The 20,580-nt window shown below is 42.0% G+C and overlaps 1 protein-coding gene across 8 annotated transcripts in view; it reads left to right on the top strand.

Moving 5' to 3' along the window:
- LOC122556191 (mediator of RNA polymerase II transcription subunit 12-like protein) overlaps positions 1 to 20,580 on the top strand; it is a 609,874-nt gene that overhangs the window by 569,704 nt on the left and 19,590 nt on the right. For 6 of the 8 annotated variants that reach the window (XM_043702730.1, XM_043702729.1, XM_043702725.1 and 3 more), the window contains 3 exons: positions 3,510 to 3,727; positions 5,972 to 6,125; positions 9,137 to 9,214. In XM_043702730.1, the coding sequence (XP_043558665.1) occupies positions 3,510 to 3,727; positions 5,972 to 6,125; positions 9,137 to 9,214 (450 nt within the window). Of the gene's footprint in view, positions 1 to 3,509; positions 3,728 to 5,971; positions 6,126 to 9,136; positions 9,215 to 18,029; positions 18,396 to 20,580 lie in introns of those variants that run through there. The other 2 variants (XM_043702727.1, XM_043702728.1) reach the window with 2 other exon arrangements.

Here is a 20,580-nt window from a genome sequence, read left to right as displayed (position 1 = left end):
TGCCCTTGGTCCACATCCCTCCATTCTGTACATATTCATGAGCTTATCTGAAAGTCCTTGAAATGCCCCAATTGTATTTGCCTCCACCACCACTCCCCCAGCAGTGTGTTCCAGACTCCTACCACTCTGTGTTAAAAACAGGACTTGCCCCTCATGTCTCCTTTGTACTTTCCCCTCTCACCTTAAGTACATGCCCAATAGTATTAGGCATTTCCACTCTGGGAAAACAATTCTGACCGTCAACCCTATCTATGCATCTCATAATTTTGTAGACTTGGTTCACGTCTCCCCTCAGCCTGCGCTGCTCAAGTGTAAGCAACCCGAGTTTTTCTTGCCTCTCTTCATACCCTCTACTCCAGGCAGCATCCTAATAAACCTCTTCTACACCCTCTCCAAAGCCTCCACATTCTTCCTTATGATTAGAATGAACACAATATTCTTTGTGGCCTAACAAATGTTTTATAAAACTGCAACATGACATCCTGACTCTAGTACACAATTCACCAGTTAACTCTATACTTTTCCTTAATGTTCAATCTCCCAAAGTGCAATACCTCACACTTAACATGGATTAAACTCCGTCTGCCATTTTTCTGCCCATATCTGCAGCTGATCTTTATCCTGCTGTATCCTTTGACAACCATCTACACTATCCACAACTCCACTGATCTTTGTATTATCTGTGAACTTACTAACCTACCCATTTACATTTTTATCTAAGTCATTTATATAAATCACAAACAGCAGAGGTCCCAGTACACCACTAGTCGTGGACCTCCAGCCTGTAAAACACCCTAGCACCACTTTCCCTCTGTCATCTATGGGCAAGTCAATTCTGAATCCACGCAACCAAGTTTGCACATTCTGCCCGTATCTGTGTATGTTTCCTCCGGGTGGTCTGGTTTCCTCCCACAGTCCAAACGTGTGCAGGGTAAGGGGATTGACCATTGGGAAAATGCAAAGTTACAAGGATAGGGAGAGGGGTGGTAGTCAATAGACAATAGACAATAGGTGCAGGAGGAGGCCATTCAGCCCTTCGAGCCTGCACCGCCATTCAATATAATCATGGCTGATCATTCCTAATCAGTATCCTGTTCCTGCCTTATCTCCATAACCCTTGATTCCACTATCTTTGAGAGCTCTATCCAACTCTTTCTTAAATGAATCCAGAGAGTGGGCCTCCACTGTCCTCTGGGGCAGAGCATTCCACACAGCCACCACTCTCTGGGTGAAGATGTTTCTCCTGAGCTCTGTCCTAAATGGTCTACCCTGTATTTTTAAGCTGTGTCCTCTGGTTCGGCACTCACCCATCAGTGGAAATATGTTTCCTACTGCCAGAGTGTCCAATCCTTTCATAATCTTATACGTCTCAATCAGATCCCCTCTCAATCTTTGAAACTCAAGGGTATACAAGCCCAGTCGCTTCAGTCTTTCAGTGTAGTGGTCTGGGTGGGTTGGCCCTTGGAGGGTCAGTGCAGACTAGATGGACCAAATGGCCTCCCTAATGTAGGGATTCTATTATTCTATCCTACCAGTCATATTTGTTTTATTCATTTATATGAGGTGAATGTTTATTGCCCATCACTAATTACCGTTAAGAGTCAACCACATTGCTGTAGGTCTAGAGTACGATCAAGCAGGGTGAGGCTGACAGATCTCCTTCCCAGAAGTACATAAGTGAATCAGATTGTTTTTCACATCAATCAACAATGACCATTAGGCTAGCCTTTTAGTTCCAAATTTTTATTAAATTCACATTTGGGACTCAAACCCATGTCCAACAGAACATTAATGGGGAATTTAGAATTACTTGTCCAGTAATGTTACCGCTACATCATCATCGTCCTAGATTCTAATTCCTTTGCTAGGTCAAAATCCTGGAGCTCCCTTCCTCAAAGCACTATCTGTACATTAAGAACTGCTGTTATTCATGAAGGAGGCTCATCACTCCTTTCTTGAGCAATTAGGAAGAGGCAATAAATACTGGCCATGTCAGTGGTGCTGATATCCCACGAGTGAAGAAGAATGTGCACCATGCCAGAATACTTAGCAGTGGTGTTCTTCACGTGTGCTAAAGTGGTGCTGAATTTTATTTCAGAGGGAAACAGCAGCTTCTCAACAATCTTCACTCAGCTATTTCTGGTTCAGAGTCTGCACACAAGTTGTTTCTGCCCATTCTGATGGGAATTGCACTGTATTATTTTACACTGACTTTCAGCAAGTTTTAATAAAAGGAAATGGAAACTTTAAGGAATGCAATGTCTCATGTCCCTGTGAAGTCCCACACAAAAGCTGATAAGAAACCTGTCTGCTGCCTGTTCCAAACATTGTTTGGTGTCAAGAATACAATAGAGTTTTAATAACTTATGCAAGTGTCACGGGTCAGGAATCACAAAAGCTCTTCCCTCCTGTTTTCTATCTGTCAGGTCTTCCTCTCCCTCCCCTCTCCTCCCTGTCTGCCTTTTGCCTTGCTTTTCCATTCTGGGATGGAAAGAGCCACAACTTCAGTCTCTTGGGCTGGTGAAACTTGTTCATTTCTACAGGCCTTTTATTTCCTCCTTCATTTATTTTAAGTTTTGGCAGAACTTTTTTTTTAAAATAGAAAATAATAAACATGAATGAAAAATGATTCAGAGTTCTCAGACCTGACAGATATCCAGCAAACCTTGCTGTGAAGTGTACACAGCCAAGCTGCGGAGGCTGTGATCCAGTCCTCCTTATATTCATTCCTGGAATGTGATCTTAGCTGATCACTGTTTTTACCCATTCTCTCAGCAAGCCCCAGTTTGGAGGACAGTTAAAAGTCAGCCACATTATAATGCGTCTGGGCTCTCAAATTATCCAGACCGAGTTTTGGTGGTAGATTTCATAGAACGTATGAACTAGGAGCAGGAGTAGGCCATCTGGCCCCTCAAACCTACTCCACCATTCAATAAGATAACGGCTAATCATTTTGTGGACTCGGCTCCACTTACCCACACTCTCACCATATCCCCTAATTCCTTTATTGTTCAAAAAAAAACTATCTTAGCTTTAAAAATGTCATACCTACAGAATACCAGTGAATGCATCGTAAAAATAATTTTCTCGTAGTTTCATCTGTTATGAGCATTTCCTTTCATTTCAGATTTGTTCAGCTGATTGAATTTCAGTTTCTCACTGCTGTGGTAGAATTTGAACTTGCATTTTTAGATTATTAGTTTGGGTCTCTGGAGCCACGAAGTCACCCCTGGCAGTGATGCTGTCAGTTATCTGATGACTATCTATCCCTCAGTTCCTGGATTCAGTCACAGTACATGCTATTTAGGTGAGATTCCTAGATGGGAGTATGCTGTGCTTCCAGAGTGAGGGAGGAGAGAGGGAGACAATTTGAGGAGAGAGCTGGGGAAATAGAGATGTTGATTTGATCGGCCGTACGGGTAGCTGCCCTGGTATCTCTCGAAATGGAGTTGTCGAGACTTTATATTGGAGTGAGTGACATGGTTATCCACCCTTGGTTGTTTATTCAGGCGCTGCCTCATGGGTACACAGCGTACAGTACGCCGATGCCTTTGCAACAGCAAGCTGGAAATGGCATGCTGTCGCCCAACTACAGTGCCAGGCCATACCAGGCTGCTCATTCTAACCCAGCTCTCGTGGACCGGATCAGACAAATGCAGCAGCAGCCTAGTGGTTACATTCACCAGCAAGCCTCTCCCTACCCACCAACCCTTCAGGGCAATCAACGGTAAGTGCCTTCTCATTGTTTATTTGTGAGTTATACAGCATGTAAATAGACCCTTCGGTCCAACTTGTCCATGCCAACCAGATATCCTAAATTAATCTCATCTCATTTGCCAGCATTGGACTTATGCCTTCCTATTCATGTACCCATCCAGATGACTTTTTAAATGTTAGGAGTCACAGGACATCAGGTTATAGTTCACTAGGTTTACTTGAATCACAAGCTTTCGGAGCACTGTCCCTTTGTCAGGTGCAGACATCTGACTTTGTCCACCCCAGTCCAACACTGGCACCTTCATATCATGGCCTCCAAAATGTTGTAATTGTACTAGCCTCCACCAACTCCTCTGGCAGCTCATTCCATACACGCACCAGCTTCTGTGTGAAAAATCTGCTCCTTTTTAAAATCTTTTCCCTCTCACCTCAAGCCGATGCCCTCTAGTTTTGGACTCGCCCATCCTGGGAAAAAGACCTTCCCTATCCCTTCTAACCATGCCCGTCATGATTTTATAAGAGTTTATCAACCACCCTTCAGCCTCTGACTCTCCAGGAAAAAGGTCCCAGCCGCTTCAGCCTCTCCCAATAGCTCAGACCCTCCAACCCCAGCAACATCTTGAAAATCTTTTCTAAACCCTCAGATTGTAAGTTTGTTGGCTGAACTGGTAGGTTTATTCTCAGACGTTTTGTCACCATGCTAGGTAACATCATCAGTGAGCCTCCAGTGAAGCACTGGTGTTCTGTCCCGCTTTCTATTTATGTGTCTTGGTCTGTTTAGGTGGGTGATATCATTTCCAGTTCTTTTTCTCAGAGGTTGGTAAATGGGATCCAAATCAATGTGGTTATTGATGGATTATCAAACCGGAACTCATGACTGTCTGCATTCTTTCCCCTTTCCTTCTCACGTGGGGAAACTGTGGGATTGAGACCAGGGAATCAAATAAAGAATTCAATAGTCAACTGAATTGGAACTTCAATGGAGAGCAGCACATTAGGGATGGTCAGTACATGTTGACATCACTACTTCACACAAGGGTAGTGGGCGTTTGGAATGCGTTGCCAGCAGAGGTGGTAGAGGCAGGCATGGTAGATTCACTTAAAATGCATCTGGACAGATGCATGAGTAGTTGGGGAGCAGAGGGATACAAATGCTTAAGAATTGATCGATAGGTTTAGACAGTACATTTGGATCAGCTCAGGCTTGAAGGGCCTGTTAATTTTCTTTGTTCTTCTTTGTTCTAATACCCACATCCTGTGAACATCTAATAAAAAATATTCTATCCAACTGACTTGCACTTTATCTAAGTGGCAACTTCGGATAGACATTCAATGAAGGGAGAGTAAGAATGATCATTCCAGTTAACTTGTCTTTATCTTTGGAAGAAAACATTCAGATCACGTATGCTCAGCTTGGGGTAAATTGCTGCTGATTAGACTAGATTCAATTCCCTACAGTGTGGAAACAGGCCCTTCAGCCCAACAAGTCCACACTGACCCTCTGAAGAGTAGCCCACCCAGACCCATTTCTCTCTGACTAATGCAACTAACACTATGGGCAATTTTGCATGGCCAATTCACCTGGCCTGCACATCTTTGGACTGGGGGAGGAAACCGGGGCACCCGAAGGAAACCCACGCAGGCACAAGGAAAATGTGCAAATCCACACAGAGGGTTGCCGAAGGCTGGTATTGAACCTGAGTCACCATTGCCATCCACAATAGCTTGCTCATTGGATTACTGTGTAATGCAGTTAAACCCCACACTGGCATTCCCCTGGCTGCTGAGGGCTCTTGTGAGGTAGCATTCACACCTCTGAGCCAGGAGGTCCAGGTTCAAGTTCCACTTGCTCCGGTGGGGGGGGTCATAACACGCCTGAATGGATTGGTCAGAAAGTGTCCTTCTCTGGCTGCTGACAGAGAGACTGAAAGCAAAACTGACTAAAATAGTTGCAATACTGGTTTTCCATCCACCTGCCTTTACTCTCTGTTGAATCCAGTGTACAGGGTGAAAGACTGACTTTCCTAACAGCTCTTTGGGTGTCCTACCAAGGGAATTGGACTAAGATCTATCTGTATATCACTTGATGGCCTGACCAGGGGAATCCGCTCCAGTGATATCAGTGTGTGTAGCCCCATTCATTTCTTTGCACTGACCCACCTACTGTAATGGGACGTACCAGGGCGTTCTACACTCCAATCATTGATTACAGTGCATGCATTAATCATCAGATCTGCAATATTTTCTGGCCTAGGCTCTCACATCAACCTTTGCAGCAGAGCACTTTGATGGCTGCTGGACTTGATCATATGACATCAGGCCCACATGCAAACCTTGGTTCAGTCCAACTCTCGCAGGAGCAGATGAGGCAGAGACAGCAGCAGCTTCGACAGCAGCGACTCCTACAGGTGGGAACTGGTCTTGTACAAGGTGCAGTCCTGCATTGCCAACTCGAATAGCCCTGCTGTATTAATACTGTAAATCTGATTTGATGAAACAAAGCAGTTCATTCAGTGTAAAAGGTGCATTTGTTTCAACTACCTAAGTGGAATAACAGCAGTGCACTGAAACCATGTGATCCTTTCCTTCCTACAGTCTGAGACCATTTTGTTGGAATCATCATTAAAGTTATTCACTTCCATCCAGATATTAAATTCCAGCCGGTAATATGCACAGAAAATGGGATAAAATGTAATTTTCCCAGATTTTAGTAATGAGTGTTTTTGTATAGTCCTTTGATCCTGAAATTAACTTTCACCTACATCTTACGAATAATGAATGATTTTCCCATTTCATAGAATCCCTACAGCCATTTGGCCCAACAAGTCCACACCAACACTCTGAAGAATAACCCTCCCCTTCTACAGCTTATGCCTGAAACGTCGGTTCTCCTGCTCCTCAGATGCTGCCTGATGTGCTGTACTTTTCCAGCACCACAGTCTCAACCCTACTCCACATTTACCTCTGACTAATGCCCCTAACCTATGCATCCTTGAACACTATGGGTAATTTAGCATGGCCAATTCACTTCACCTGCACATCTTTGGACTGTGGGAGGAAACCCACAGAGAGACGGGGAGAATGTGCAAACTGCATATAAACAGTCACCCGAGGGTGGAATCGAACCTGGGCCCCTGGCGTTATTAGGCAGCAGTGTTAACCACTGAGCCACTGTGCCACCCCACCCAAATTTGCTGGCTCGCATTTATTGGTATTAAACGTCATTTGCCAGATATTTGCCGCTCTGCATGAGTACTAATATAATCTGGAATATTTTGCAGCATTCTTCCATATTGACTATCTTCTCTGCAAAATTTAGAAACTGTACTATAAATGATTAATATAGTCGATGAGCAGCAATTGTTCCTGATCTTTGTGGAAGACCACTTCCCACCTTCTGCAACTCTTGAACAGCTACCCTTTACTCCCAGTATCTGCTTTCTGTCTTGAAGTCAGTTGGCAATCCACTCAGTTCCTCACTCCTGACTTTGCATTCTCCAACCTTATTCACCAATCCATAAAAACTGAAAGAACTGCGGATGTTGGAAATCAGAAACAACAACAGAAATTGTTGGAAAAGCTCAGCAGCTCTGTGCAGAGAAATCAGAGGTAATGTTTCGGGTCCAGTGACCCCTCCCCAGAACAGTTTTGAAGAAGTGTCACTGGACACGAAACGTTAACCCTGATTTCTCTCCACAGATGCTGCCAGACCTGGTGAGCTTTTCTAGCGATTTCTTTTTTTGTTGTTTATTCATTAGCCTGTTATTGTTGCATGTTATAGGAGGCCATCTGAAGGTCCAAAGAAATGTCATCATTGCATTAACATTGTGCACTCTCTCTGTTACCATTCAAGGAATTCAATAAGGTTGGTCCAGCAAAATATTTACTTTAGAAATCATGCTGACCATTCATTATTCCTCTTTTCTCGATGATTTTTAAAAACTCCAAATATCAAATGTCATTATGTACATTCTACTTTCTATTCCATTAGTAATTGAATTTCACAGGTTTACGCTATTCCAAAGAGCATTTGATAATATGTATTTGGCAAATGATTTTCTAAGGTGTGACATCCTTTAAATTTCTGCCTTCCTGTGGGTACTTAAATTTACTGTTCAGTATCACCCCCAACCAAACTTAATTTTATTCAGCCATTTTAAAATTCCTCCTGATTTCAGACACCATTAATTTGAAAGCAAACACTTGACCTACCTGACAATAAAGCAGAATTGGATTAAGTTAAAATCAGAACTATAAGATCTCCAAATCCAAAAGTCATCGGCTATAATGGTTCACAACTCCACCTGTTGTTACCCATTTAAGCTGCATAACTAACTTCATGAACAAGGGGTCCTTTCAATCTGAAGATTTTCTTCCATGATTTCCTAAAAAAGAATCATTATTTTCCCTTCTCAAGTGAAGGAGGTTGAACATTTCCTTGAGTGAAGTCAGTCTGAATTGGGCTGACTCTACTGTCTATCACATGGAGAATTTCCCTGCCAGTATCACTCAACATTGTGATAGCTTTGTTGATGCATCGATATCATCATCAGAGTTTGTAATGATGCCATTCCTTGCATGCCAGTGCTTTTTAGCTGTGAACCTGACTAGCATTGATTTTATCCTGTGTTAGGCATGGTTTGGTCATGAGTCTTCCACCACAGTGAACCTTAGGCAAGAAGTTAGCTTTAAAGGAGTAGATTAAAGCCAAAGAGTAGGGAGACAGTGGCTTAATGCTAATGTCTCTGGACTGGTAATCCAGACACCCACACTGGTGTTCTGTGGATGTGAGTGTGAATTCCAGCATGCTAAAACTGGAATTCAGTAAAATGTTTAGAATTAAAAGCTACTACAGTGGCAACCATGTAACCAATTGTCAAATGTGCACCTAGTTCACTCATGCCATTTAAGGACGGAAATCTGTGTTGAAACTTTATTGCTGGAACAGCACAGCAGGTCAGGCAGCATCCAGGGAACAGGAGATTCGACGTTTCGGGCACAGGCCCTTCTTCAGGAACTGCCAGACCGTTTCGGCCTGTGCCCGAAACGTCGAATCTCCTGTTCCCTGGATGCTGCCTGACCTGCTGTGCTGTTCCAGCAATAAAGTTTCAACTTTGATCTCCAGCATCTGCAGACCTCACTTTCTCCTCAAGGACGGAAATCTGCCAACCTTGATTAAAAATGCCAAAGAACTGCTGGTGCTAGAAATCTGCTTTCTCTCCAAAGATGCTGCCAGGCATGCTGAGTTTCTACAGCAATTTCTGTTTATGTTTCAGATGTCCAGAACCTGCCATTCTTAGTCATATTTTGGGATTACGTAGACAGCCTCTTTTGGCAAGATGGTACAAATGGTCTCCTGTGGTGTTAAATTCTGAAATGTTTTGTCCGAAAGGAATAATGTTTTGTCCTCTTGTTACAGATACAGCAGCAGCAGCAGCAACAACAACAAAGTCAGCAAACACTAGGGTTACAAGCAGCGCAATCACAGCAAGCACTGGTGAGTGAATGATGAAATATTTCTGTGAAGACGTTTCTCAATGCCTTGAGAATGAAATGTTAGGTTGCAAATATATTTCTCACTACATTTGTTGGTTTTAGAGATTGCTTCCACAACATTCAGGCACTGCATATATAGCTCATCAGTTGACTGCTGTACTGAACATTCTTGCACGGGACTTTACCCACGATTCCTTTCACAAACCGGTCTGGCAGTTCAGTACCCACTACTTGAAACACCCCCTCTTAACCGAGACAACTGCTTGTTAACAGGAAGGTGAATGCCTTGTAATATAATCGCTAGACTATTAATCCAGAAACTCAACTAATGTTCTAGGGACCTGGGTTTGAATCCCATCATGGCAGATGGTGGAATTTGAATTCAATAATAATCTAGAATTAAGAATATGCTGATGACCATGAGTGCATTGCCGATTGTTGGAAAAACCCATCTGGTTCACTAATATCCTTCAGGGAAGGAAATCTGCCGTCCTCACCTGGTCTGGCCAACATGTGACTCCAGACCTACAGCCAATGTGGTTGACTCTAAACTGCCCTCTGAATTGGCCTAACAGACTACTCAGTTTAAAGGCAGCTTGGGACAGGCAATAAATGCTAGCCAATCATTGATGCCCAAACCCCATGTGTGAATTTAAAAACAAATTGGGTAAACGGCTGGAAACACTTACCTCTACCAGAAGGGCCCATTGTAAAGGGGCTTCTTAAACCATGGTAAGTGCACCAACTTCTATGGACACTAGTTACAGAGCCATAGAGTCATAGAGATGTACAGAACGGAAACAGACCTTCTTCTTCCTCTTGCATTATTCTGGTTCACAACATTCTGTAATAGGCCATATTCCTGCCCTGTTTAAAAATGAAGATGTTACAACTCAAAAGGCAGATATGAGAGAGCTGGACACTGTCAATTTATATATTTCATCACCAGGCACTTCATCAAAGACAATGAAACAGCTCCATTTGGAAAGAACCTTGCTTTAAATATTCAATATTCTTTAGCTATTTTGTTTATTTATTTAAATATTATGAAATGTTTATCATTTGAATATTAAATGTATTTATTTATATACATTTTAAATATCAGTGCCAAGTAGAAACCTGATCTGATAGCAATTAGCTTTCTATTCAACCTACTCAGTTATTGAGCTCCATGGTAATTTCATGTCACATTGACATATCTCGGCAGCTACTGATATCGAAATCAGGAACTAATTCACTCCTTCAGAATCTTCCCTATTCCAATTTAGTCTTAATCAGACATCATACAACAAGTAAATACTTTTATTGTGTTAGTTCCTGCCCATATTTCTCATGGGCCAGGCCAGACTCGCTCAAAACCTTTCCAGAAAGTAGCCCAGACCCTAACTTTGCCAGTTGTTTTAAGCAGGTGTTACACGGATATTCTAGGAGGGTTACAGCTGGTCAAACCTCTTAGCTTTAAACAAAATATAATTTATTTACAAGATTGCCAAATGAAACACAAACAAAAAAGAACATAATACCAAATAACTTAACCTATTCGAAAGCCCAACAGATTATCCCAACTTAATGATGCTGTTCCAAATACTTGTAACAATCCCCATAAACACCCCTTGGCACAAAAGGTAAAATCAAATCCAGGGTCTTACAGGAGAGAGGTCAGAGAGAGAGAGAGGAGGATCAGTATGGACCTGCTTTGGTCCAGCAGCTTCGCAACTGCCTGAATGCTTTCAGTGCACAGCCAGACTGCCAAAAAACCAAACCAAACCAAAGAAGAGCTGAGCTAGGACAACTGGCCACTCCCCTTTCATTGTACCCCTTTTCTTTTAAAAGCTTGAAAGCCCTTTGCCTAAGAGAGTATCTGTTAGGTGTGATCAGATTGGCCCCAAAACCCATCCAAGCCCAGACGTTTCAGAACCTGTGTTTTTACGATCTGCTGAAAAAAGTACCAGGATAACTTAACCTTGTTAAAGGAGCAGCATCGTCACACCTTCCTCCTCTCCTCTCCTCCTCCCCCCCCCCCCCCCCCCCTCCCCCAGCCAATAATATTCAAAGATGGCTTCATTTTAATTTTAAACTGTTAGTACTGTATAACACACACATATACGTTGCATTGACTATAAACATGAAATCATGCACTGCTACATTCTGTTTGTCTGTTTTACTCCTGCCACAGAACACCTCTGTTTCTTATTCAGGTCCCAACAGTGCATTGGCAATCATGTTCTCTTGTCCTGTCACATGCACAATTTTCAAGTTGAATGGCTGTAACAACAAGCTGCATTTCAATAATCAGACACGTTTGTCCTTAAATTTCTCCGCAAACTTCAATGTGATAGGGTCAGTGTATATTATTGTCTCAGATACATTACTGGTAACATAAACATCGAAATGTTGTAATGCCAACACCAAGCTCAAAGTCTCCTCCTCAACTGTCCGATATTTCTGCTGATGAATGTTCAGTTTCCTGGACAAATACCCGATAGATCTTTCTGTCTTCTCAGTGTCTTCCTTCAAGAGCACAGTACTACCACCCACATCACTTGCATCGATAGCCACCTTGAATGGCTTTGGGTAATTAGATGTGGCTTATACTGGGGCAGTGGTTAACGCAGCTTTCAGGCTGTCAGATGCCCCTGAGAGTCTGCTGAACCTTCTTGCCTTGTTTTAGCAAATTATGAGCGAAGCAGCCATACTGCTAAAATTTGTACAAATTTTCGATAAAATCCCAGGGACTGGAGTACTGCTCTTTTTGCCAATGGTATGGGAAACTCCCCAATTGTGTTTGTTTTTGCATCCTGTGGTCCGTTTGTCCGTGTTCAATAAGATGGCCCAGGAAGGTGACTTGGGCTTTGGCAAATTCACTTTTAGCCAGGTGTATCACCAAGCCTTCCTTCTGAAGTCTATCAAACAATCCTGATGCATGTTGTAAATGTTCTTTTCCATGTGCGACTAAGAATCACCACGCCATCAATGTATACGACACAATTCAGTAATCCAGCAATTACCTTATTGGGTTGTCGCTGAAATGTGACTGGTGCATTTTGTAATACCAAATAACAAGGCTTTTAACTAATACAGTCCATTCGGTGTTACAAAAGCCAAAATTGCCTCTGCTCTTTCTGACAAAGGTACCTGCCAGTATCCTCTGAGCAAGTCTAACTTAGAAGTATAAGTTTCCTGTCCCAGCTTTTCAACACAGTGTTCCAAACATGAAATCAGATATGTATCAGTCTTTGGAACTGCACTGACTTTGGCGATAGTCCACACATAACCATTGGGTACCATTTGATTTTAGCATCATTACTATGGGTGAGCTCCAGTCCCTGTAACTCACTTAGATTATGTTGTCTTGCAGCATGTGTTCAATCTCCTTTTGAACCTGTGCCAACTTTAAAGGGTTATGGCTTGGAAGGACTTTGCTTAATCAGAACAGCATCTCTTATATCTATACCATGTATAATTAGGTTAATACTTCCCAGCTTATTTTCACATACCTGCCCATGTGATAATAATAACTCTTTCAGGTCATTTTGAATTTCGTCTAAAAGGTAGTTCAGTAATTTATCCCAATTTTTGACAACTTTTTCATTGTCCAACTTAATTTGAGCAATGTCCAATTCAGAATCATAGAATCCCTACAATGTGGCCCAACAAGTCCATACCGATTCCGAACAGTATCCCACCCAGACCCATTCCCCTACCCTATTATCCTAACTAATGCACCTAACCTACAAATCTCTGGACACTATGGGCAATTTAGCATGGCCAATTCACCTGACCTGCACATCTTTGGATTGTGGGAAGAAACCAAGAGTACCCAGAGGAAGCCCACGCAGACATGAGTGAGAATGTGTAAACTCCACACTGACAGTCACCCGAGGCTGGAATCGAACCCGCGTCCCTGGTGCTAACCACTAAGCCACTGTGTCACTTGTGAATTTGGTTCTTCCCTCTGTGTTGTAATCAATAATACAGTCTCTTTTGGCTTTCCTTTCCTGTCAAAATATCTTTTGAGTGTATTCACATGACACACTGAGATTTCTTTCTGTATGGAGTCCTCATCAAATAGTTCACCTCACTCAATTTCCTTTCAATTTGATCAGGTCCACTAAACCAGAAGTAACACTAACATCTTATCCCCAATGGCAAAATTGCGAGTTTTCAATTTCTTGTCTGCTTCCTGTTTCGTTGTGTGCTGTGATACTTTTAATTGCTCTCTAGCCAACTCCCCTGCTCGATTTAATTGTTGGCGCAAAGTTTGCACATAGTCCAAATATGTGGTCTCTGAATTCTGACTTAGCAATTTCTCCTTAATCAATTTTAGCGGTCCTCTCATTTCATGCCCAAAAATGAATTCAAATGGACTGAATTTAGTTGACTCATTTAGAGTCAAAGAGATGTACAGCATGGAAACAGACCCTTCGGTCCAACCTGTCCATGCCGACCAGATATCCCAACCCAATCTAGTCCCACCTGCCAGCACCCAGCCCATATCCCTCCAAACCCTTCCTATTCATATACCCATCCAAATGCCTCTTAAATGTTGCAATTGTACCAGCCTCCACCACATCCTCTGGCAGCTCATTCCATACACGTACCACCCTCTGCGTGAAAAAGTTTCCCCTTACGTCTCTTTTATATCTTTCCCCTCTCACGCTAAACATATGCCCTCTAGTTCTGGACTCCCCCACCCCAGGGAAAAGACTTTGCCTATTTATCCTATCCATGCCCCTCATAATTTTGTAAACCTCTATAAGGTCACCCCTCAGCCTCCGACGCTCCAGGGAAAACAGCCCCAGCCTGTTCAGCCTCTCCCTGTAGCTCGGATCCTCCAACCCTGGCAACATTCTTGTAAATCTTTTCTGAACCCTGATCACAAAACGTACAAATGGAATTCCCTTATTTCAATCATCTGGATAGTCTTGATTAGAAGCCTTCAATGTCTGATGCCACCTTTCCAGCGCTCTCTGCAACTCGAGATGACACGCAGTAGATGCGAATTGTTTTATTCCTGAACTGTCCATGACCACCTCCAATAATTTCAATGTAAATTTCGACCCTTGATCTGATTGTATCTCTATGGGTAGTCTGTACCTAGTGAAATACTTGAGTAATTCCTCTATTATCCTTTTCGCTGTGATATTGTTTAATGGAACAACACCTGGAGATCTAGTAGACACATCCATTATTGTTAACAAATACTGATTCCCACATTTTGTTTAAGGTAGGAGTCCTAAGTAATCAATTAAAGCTCTTGTAAAATGTTTCTCAGATGCTGGAATAGGTATTAAAGGTGCAGGTTTTATTACTGCCTGTGATTTTCCAATTACCTAACATGTATGGCATGTCTGTCAAAATTCAACTACATCCTTGTGCAGTCCAGGCCAGTAAAAATACTTTTGTGTTTTAGCTTGAGTTTTTCCGCAATCCTAAGTGACCCCCTAGAGATAGCTAATGCGTTACTTGCAAAACCCCCTTTCCACAACCCACTGGCCGTATGACTTGATGAACTTCTGCCTGAAAATGTGATGGTCTCCATTTCCTCATTAAGACATCATTTTTAAGATAATAACATTCAGGGATACATTTGGATTATTTTTCTGTGTATGCCTTTGTATACAAATTGCTTTACATTTTCATCTTTCTGTTGTAACTCAGTCAATTTATCTGAGCTAAAGATGTCTGCTTTGTCATCTACCTGCTCCTGGTTTGTGTCAACCATCTGATCAAACAGGATCTCTGCTAATTTCACTTCAACTTTCATATCTGTACTCTTTGATCTCTCCTGTTTCAACTGGTGACTTTGCGACCTCATTACCACGCAGTCAGGAAAAATCCCAGGATATGTGTTCTGCAATAGTTCAGCTGCCTGAGTTACCACTTGGTTTTCATCCACAGTAGCCAGCAGTCCTACCTGTGAACCAGTTATATCATTAGCAAGGACAAATTGTGTCCCTGGAGCTGAGAGTTTGTCCAGTACTCTTACCACGACTTCGTCACTTATCACTTGACACTCTAGTGTCACTTTAAATAATTGAGGACTTCTTGTCTGACCGTGAATTCCCGTTACTAGCACCTTTTCTGGAAAAAGTCCTTCAGAAGTACATATCTCCTCATCTTCCAACATCACAGATTGAGAGGAATCTGTATCTCTTAATATTGTGACCTTTTTATCTGCTGCTTCTGGCCTATGTGAGTAAACTTTACCTTTGCAGGTATATGGTTTAAGAATATCTGGCTCCTCCTCCTCCTCCTTAACCAACCTCCAACCAGGTTGTACATTCTGGTGCAACTTTCCAGCCTCCACTGTGCTTTCCATTACCACACCAACAAAATTCACTGGCTCATCCTCTTTTTCTATATCTGGCTTCCCAACACTGTGATTTCATGTGGCCTACTTTGTTGCAGTGAAAACACTGGAGCTTTTAACTTCTCTTTCCCCTTCAAGGATTTCCTTTTTACCCTATGGTAAGTTATCCTTATGATCTTTACCAAGATCTACCTTTCCCTTTCCATGCGAGGATTTCTCTTTCCGTCAATTTCTATCCCTCTCAGATTGAAATGACTTTGGAAGCCAAACTTTGATTTATGTGGTAACTCATAATCATCAGCTGCTTCAGCTGCTAATCTTGCCTTTTTAATTCTCTGCTCTTCGGCATGAGTTCTCACTACTTCAGGCAGTGACTTTTTGAACTCCTCCAAAATAATCATCTGAGAATGTCGTACCTTTGCTCTATTTTTAATGCCCTTATCCACCAACCAAAATTACTTGGTTTGATCCTTTCAAACTCAGTGTAGGTTTGACCAGGGTCCCTTCTTAGATTCCTGAAGCATTGACTGTAGGCTTCTGGCACAAGCTCATATGCACTTAAAGATGGCGATCTTCACCTCCTCCTATGCCCCAGATACCTCCTCTGATAATGATGTGAATACCTCACTCGCTGTACCCATAAACTTCGTTTGAATCAACAAAACCCACAGTGTCACTGGCCACTGCATTTGTTTAGCCACCTTTTCAAATGAGATGAAAAAGCTTCTACATCCTTCTCATCAAATTTAGACAATACTTGAATATATTTAAACAGTTTCTCACCTGCCCTTTGGCTACCAAATGTTCATCCTCATTTTGTTCCTCACTAAGCTTACCTTTAGCCTTCATCTCCATCCTTTTAAGCTGACTTTCTAATCTAAGTCTAGATTAGAGTGGTGCTGGAAAAGCACAGCAGGTCAGGCAGCATCCGAGGAGCAGGAAAATCGACGTTTCGGGCAAAAGCCCTTCATCAGGACCTAGATTTCTTATCTAAGTGCCAATTTCTGAAGTTCAAACTCCCTCTCTTTCTTCCTTTCCTCTCTTTCCTTTTTTCTCTCCTCTCTTTCTTCCTCTTTTTCTTTTTGTTCTGCTAAAAAGATTCGTTCTTTTTTTCTCTTTCCTCTGCTTTTAGTCATAGTTCCTTGTCTTCTGCCTCTAACTCAAACTGCTTCATTTTCAATTGAATTTTAGCCATCTCTGAAGATTCTGATGGTACTTCCAGCAAATGTAAATGCTGAGCTATTGCTGTAATTGTATCTTCTTTTCTCACGGAAGAAGGCAGCTCCTACTCCACCTTGTCCTTAATTGCAGCAGCTTGTCCTTATTCACCTTTTGGAAAAAAACCCCAAAGTCACTTCTTCCACCCCCAGAAAGCTCTTGGTGACTGAACGAGCCATTGCTATCCCAAGCACTGTTTAAACCAACCAAATTCAACACCCAAAACACCTACCACTCACTGCCTTTGAGTCCAACAACCCTCATCCCAATTCAGAACCATAGAACAATTCCTGCAAAGAGCCCCCAATCTGTCAAAGACCAGGCTAGACCCGCCTCAAAGCATTTCAAGTAAGTAGCCCATACTCTAAGTTTGCCAGTTGTTTTACACAGGTGTAACGCAGATATTCTAGGAGAGATGTAGCTAGCCAGACCCCTTAGTTTTAAGCAAAGCAGAATTTATTTACAAGTTTACTGAATGAAACACAAACAAAAGAGAACATAATACCAAATAATTTATCCTATCCGAAAACCCTACAGATTAACCCAACTTAATGATGCTGTTCCAAATACTTGCAACAATCCCCATAAACACCCCTTGGCACAAAAAGGTAAAATCAAACACAGGATCTTACAGGAGAGAGGTCAGAGAGAGAGAGAGAGAGAAGAGGATCTGCATGGACCTGCTTCTTTGGGTCCAGCAGCTTCACAACTGCCTGCTTTCAGTGAATAGACTGCCAAAAGCCAAACCAAACCAAACCAAACCAGACAAAAGCTGAGCTGGGAGAACTGGCCACTCCTGTTTCATTGTACAAGTTTTCTTAAAAGAACATGAAAGCCTTTTTCCTGAGGCAGAATCTGTTAGCTGTGATCAAATTGGCCCTAGAACGCATCCAATCCCAGACTTCTCCGAACCAGTGTTTTTACAACCTCCTGACAAAAAACCAAGGACAACATAACCTTTGTAAAGGAGCAACATCACACATGTTCACGAGTTTAAGGTCAAGTCACACTGGTCAAGGAGAAGGCAAGGCGTCCAGACTTAGGCTGTGGAATTCACGATACCGGAGTGTGATGGATGCAGGGGCACTGAAGAAATTAAGAAGATAGATAGATTTTTAATTAGTAATGTGTTGAAGAGTGGGACAAGAAGGTCGCATTGAGACCAAGATAAGATCATTGAATGGTGGAGTAAGCTGAGGGGGCTGACTTGCTAACTCATGCGGCAAGTTCTTATGTTGTTGAATCCTTTCTGTTGTACTAAAGTTAAATGCTGTTAACATTTCAGCTGTTCTAAATGCTGTTTTCAAGGTAAAGTTACCAATATGGCGTCTTCGAAGAGATGAATGAAGATATTTATTTTCCAAGCTGCCTGAAGGGTTTCTAAAACCTCTGTGCGTAGAAATCTTCCTCAAAATAGCTTCAATCATTCAGACTCATTGTTTTTTTTGGCAGTATCAAAGATGATTTCTCTGATGTAATTTGCACCAATTTTGACTGCGCCTGCAGTATTTTTGCACTGAATTCGATATCACGTGATCAGATTGTACCCTTTTTCATTTACGTTAATGACTTGTTTTAATTAAAATTGACACAATGTCTTGGTTGTGGAGTAAAACTTATGTTTCTTATGCAAACTGTCAAAACAATAAAGAACTTCAAATTCCAAGAGATGATTTTGATGCCCAATTTTTTTAAATCAATTTACTTTAAGCCTGTTTCTGAAGAATCATCCTAACTTTATCGGTGACTTTACATTCAGTAAATAGTCCAGAAGCTGCTAAATTGCTGTCCAAATTCCATTTCCCATCATAGCTTCTTGAGCATTTCCTTGAAGGGATTGAATCTGTTTGAATCTAATTTGATTCTCCACCGTGTATGCTCAATCCGGATTAACCCCCCTGGGCTGCTAGTGAGCTTTTAACTGCTGTCACTGCTTCTTATCTATTGCATAAATGCTAGTTTCCCTTCCTACTGGCTAGGAGAGGTTTTTGTTGACTCGGTTATTTTTGGTAATTTCTCTACGGGAGGTTTCTGTTCAGATATATCTCCTTTGCAGCAACTGTTCAGCAATGTGGCTCTTCTAACTTCTAGATGGTCTTAAAGATGATTTTTTTGAAAACATTTTGTTGAGTTGTTCTCTTCAGTGCACTTCTCCGTGTACTCCTGTATTCCTGGCCTTGAGTACATGTGACAATAAGGTCTAAATCCAAGTCTGTTTCTTGACCTGAGACTTAAATGCTGCCATGATATTCTAAGCAGCTGATCCTGGTTGTGTGGTTTTATATCCACATCCATGAGTTTGAGTTCAGGATAATGGGGCTAGAGAAGTTAAATTCAAGATCTGCATCCACATTTAAACTCCATTTATTACATATTCACACTAAATGTCCTGCTACAAGAAGACATACCAGGTTCTAATCTTACTACTAACTTATTAAGAGGCCATCCTCTGATCTCTAGCTATCTTCCATCTTCTATCGATCTAACCAACTCTGCCCATACGGTACTATTTATATCTACTGGGGTGCAGTTCCATTACATAAATACAAGGTTGCGTGGAGGCCCTTAACACAACAGAAAGCATGTTGGTCATCACAGTGAGATTTGTGAAACCATTTTAGTAGAATACAGAGGTTTAGAAGCTTAAATCATGTGGACAGATTACTTGAGCTTTGAGTGTATTCCATTGAGTTTTGGGAGGTAATTTCAAGATGGTTTTTAGCTTAAAAGGATTGAAAGTGTAAAAGCATAAAGTCTATCTACACTGGGGTGGGGGTGGGTATGAAGGAAGAACAAGAGGAACGTAATCATAAATACAGACCTTGATGATTCAGGGTGACGACAGAAAGCGTATGTTCATATGAAGACGTGTAGGAATTAGCCCCAAAGGTCTGTGAACATTGAGAGTTAAATGAAATTTCCAAGACTGAGCTTGATGAGTCTTTTTCAGGTAAAGGTATGAAAAGAAACCTTTTGATGAAATCAAATTGAACCGTGACATTGGGGGCGTGACTGTCCAACTCCTTTTCTGTGTAATGTTTGCAACAGTATGAGCTGATTGTGAGGATTAACTCACATTGTAGAGCTCTTTGTGTTCTTGCGCTTCACTTACTTATTCCGTTTTCAAAGCTGCACACTGTGACGCTGACACAATACAACCACACCGGCATGTGTTCATGCACATGTAGTTAACGGAGAGCCTCTTAGGACCTTTCGATCAGATTAAAGTGGAAGGTGAGTCACAGATGATGTTATGTTAGGAGCTGTTGACCAAACGCTTGGTGAAAGAGATGAGTATTTTAGAAGGGCCTGAGAGTCGGAAGTTAGGAGTGAGGAGGCGGGCAGTTTTAAGGAAGGAATTCTAGAAGATGGCGAGTAACTGGGTCATAGAACGTGGAGCAGCACAGCACACGAACAGGCTCTTCAGCCCACAATGTTGTGCCTAACATGACACCAAATCAAACTCATCCCTTGTGCTTGCCCTTGGTCGATAGCCTTTTATTTCCTTGCATATTCATGTGCTTATCTGAAAGTCCCTTTAACACCCGTATTGGACCCATCTCCTCGACCACCCCTGGAACCACCCCTCCACCTGCTGATTATAATAATGATCCCATTGCTCAGTTCTCTTTAAAACTGACAGGAAACCCCGCAGTCTGCAATCTAATAATGACCAGGAAACTATTGCCGATTGTCAGGAAAAACCCAACTGATTCATTACTGTCCTTTAATGAAGGAAATGGCCCTACATGTAACTCCAGAACCACATCAGTGTGGTTGACTGTTAACTGCCCCCTGGACAATTGGAGATGGGTAATAAATGCTGGCCTAGCCAG

The sequence above is a fragment of the Chiloscyllium plagiosum genome, chromosome 13 (genome assembly GCF_004010195.1).
Source record: "Chiloscyllium plagiosum isolate BGI_BamShark_2017 chromosome 13, ASM401019v2, whole genome shotgun sequence".
Lineage (NCBI taxonomy): Eukaryota > Metazoa > Chordata > Chondrichthyes > Orectolobiformes > Hemiscylliidae > Chiloscyllium > Chiloscyllium plagiosum.
The sequence above is the reverse complement of the archived record's forward strand: the minus strand, read 5'-3'. Positions and strand labels throughout refer to the sequence as shown.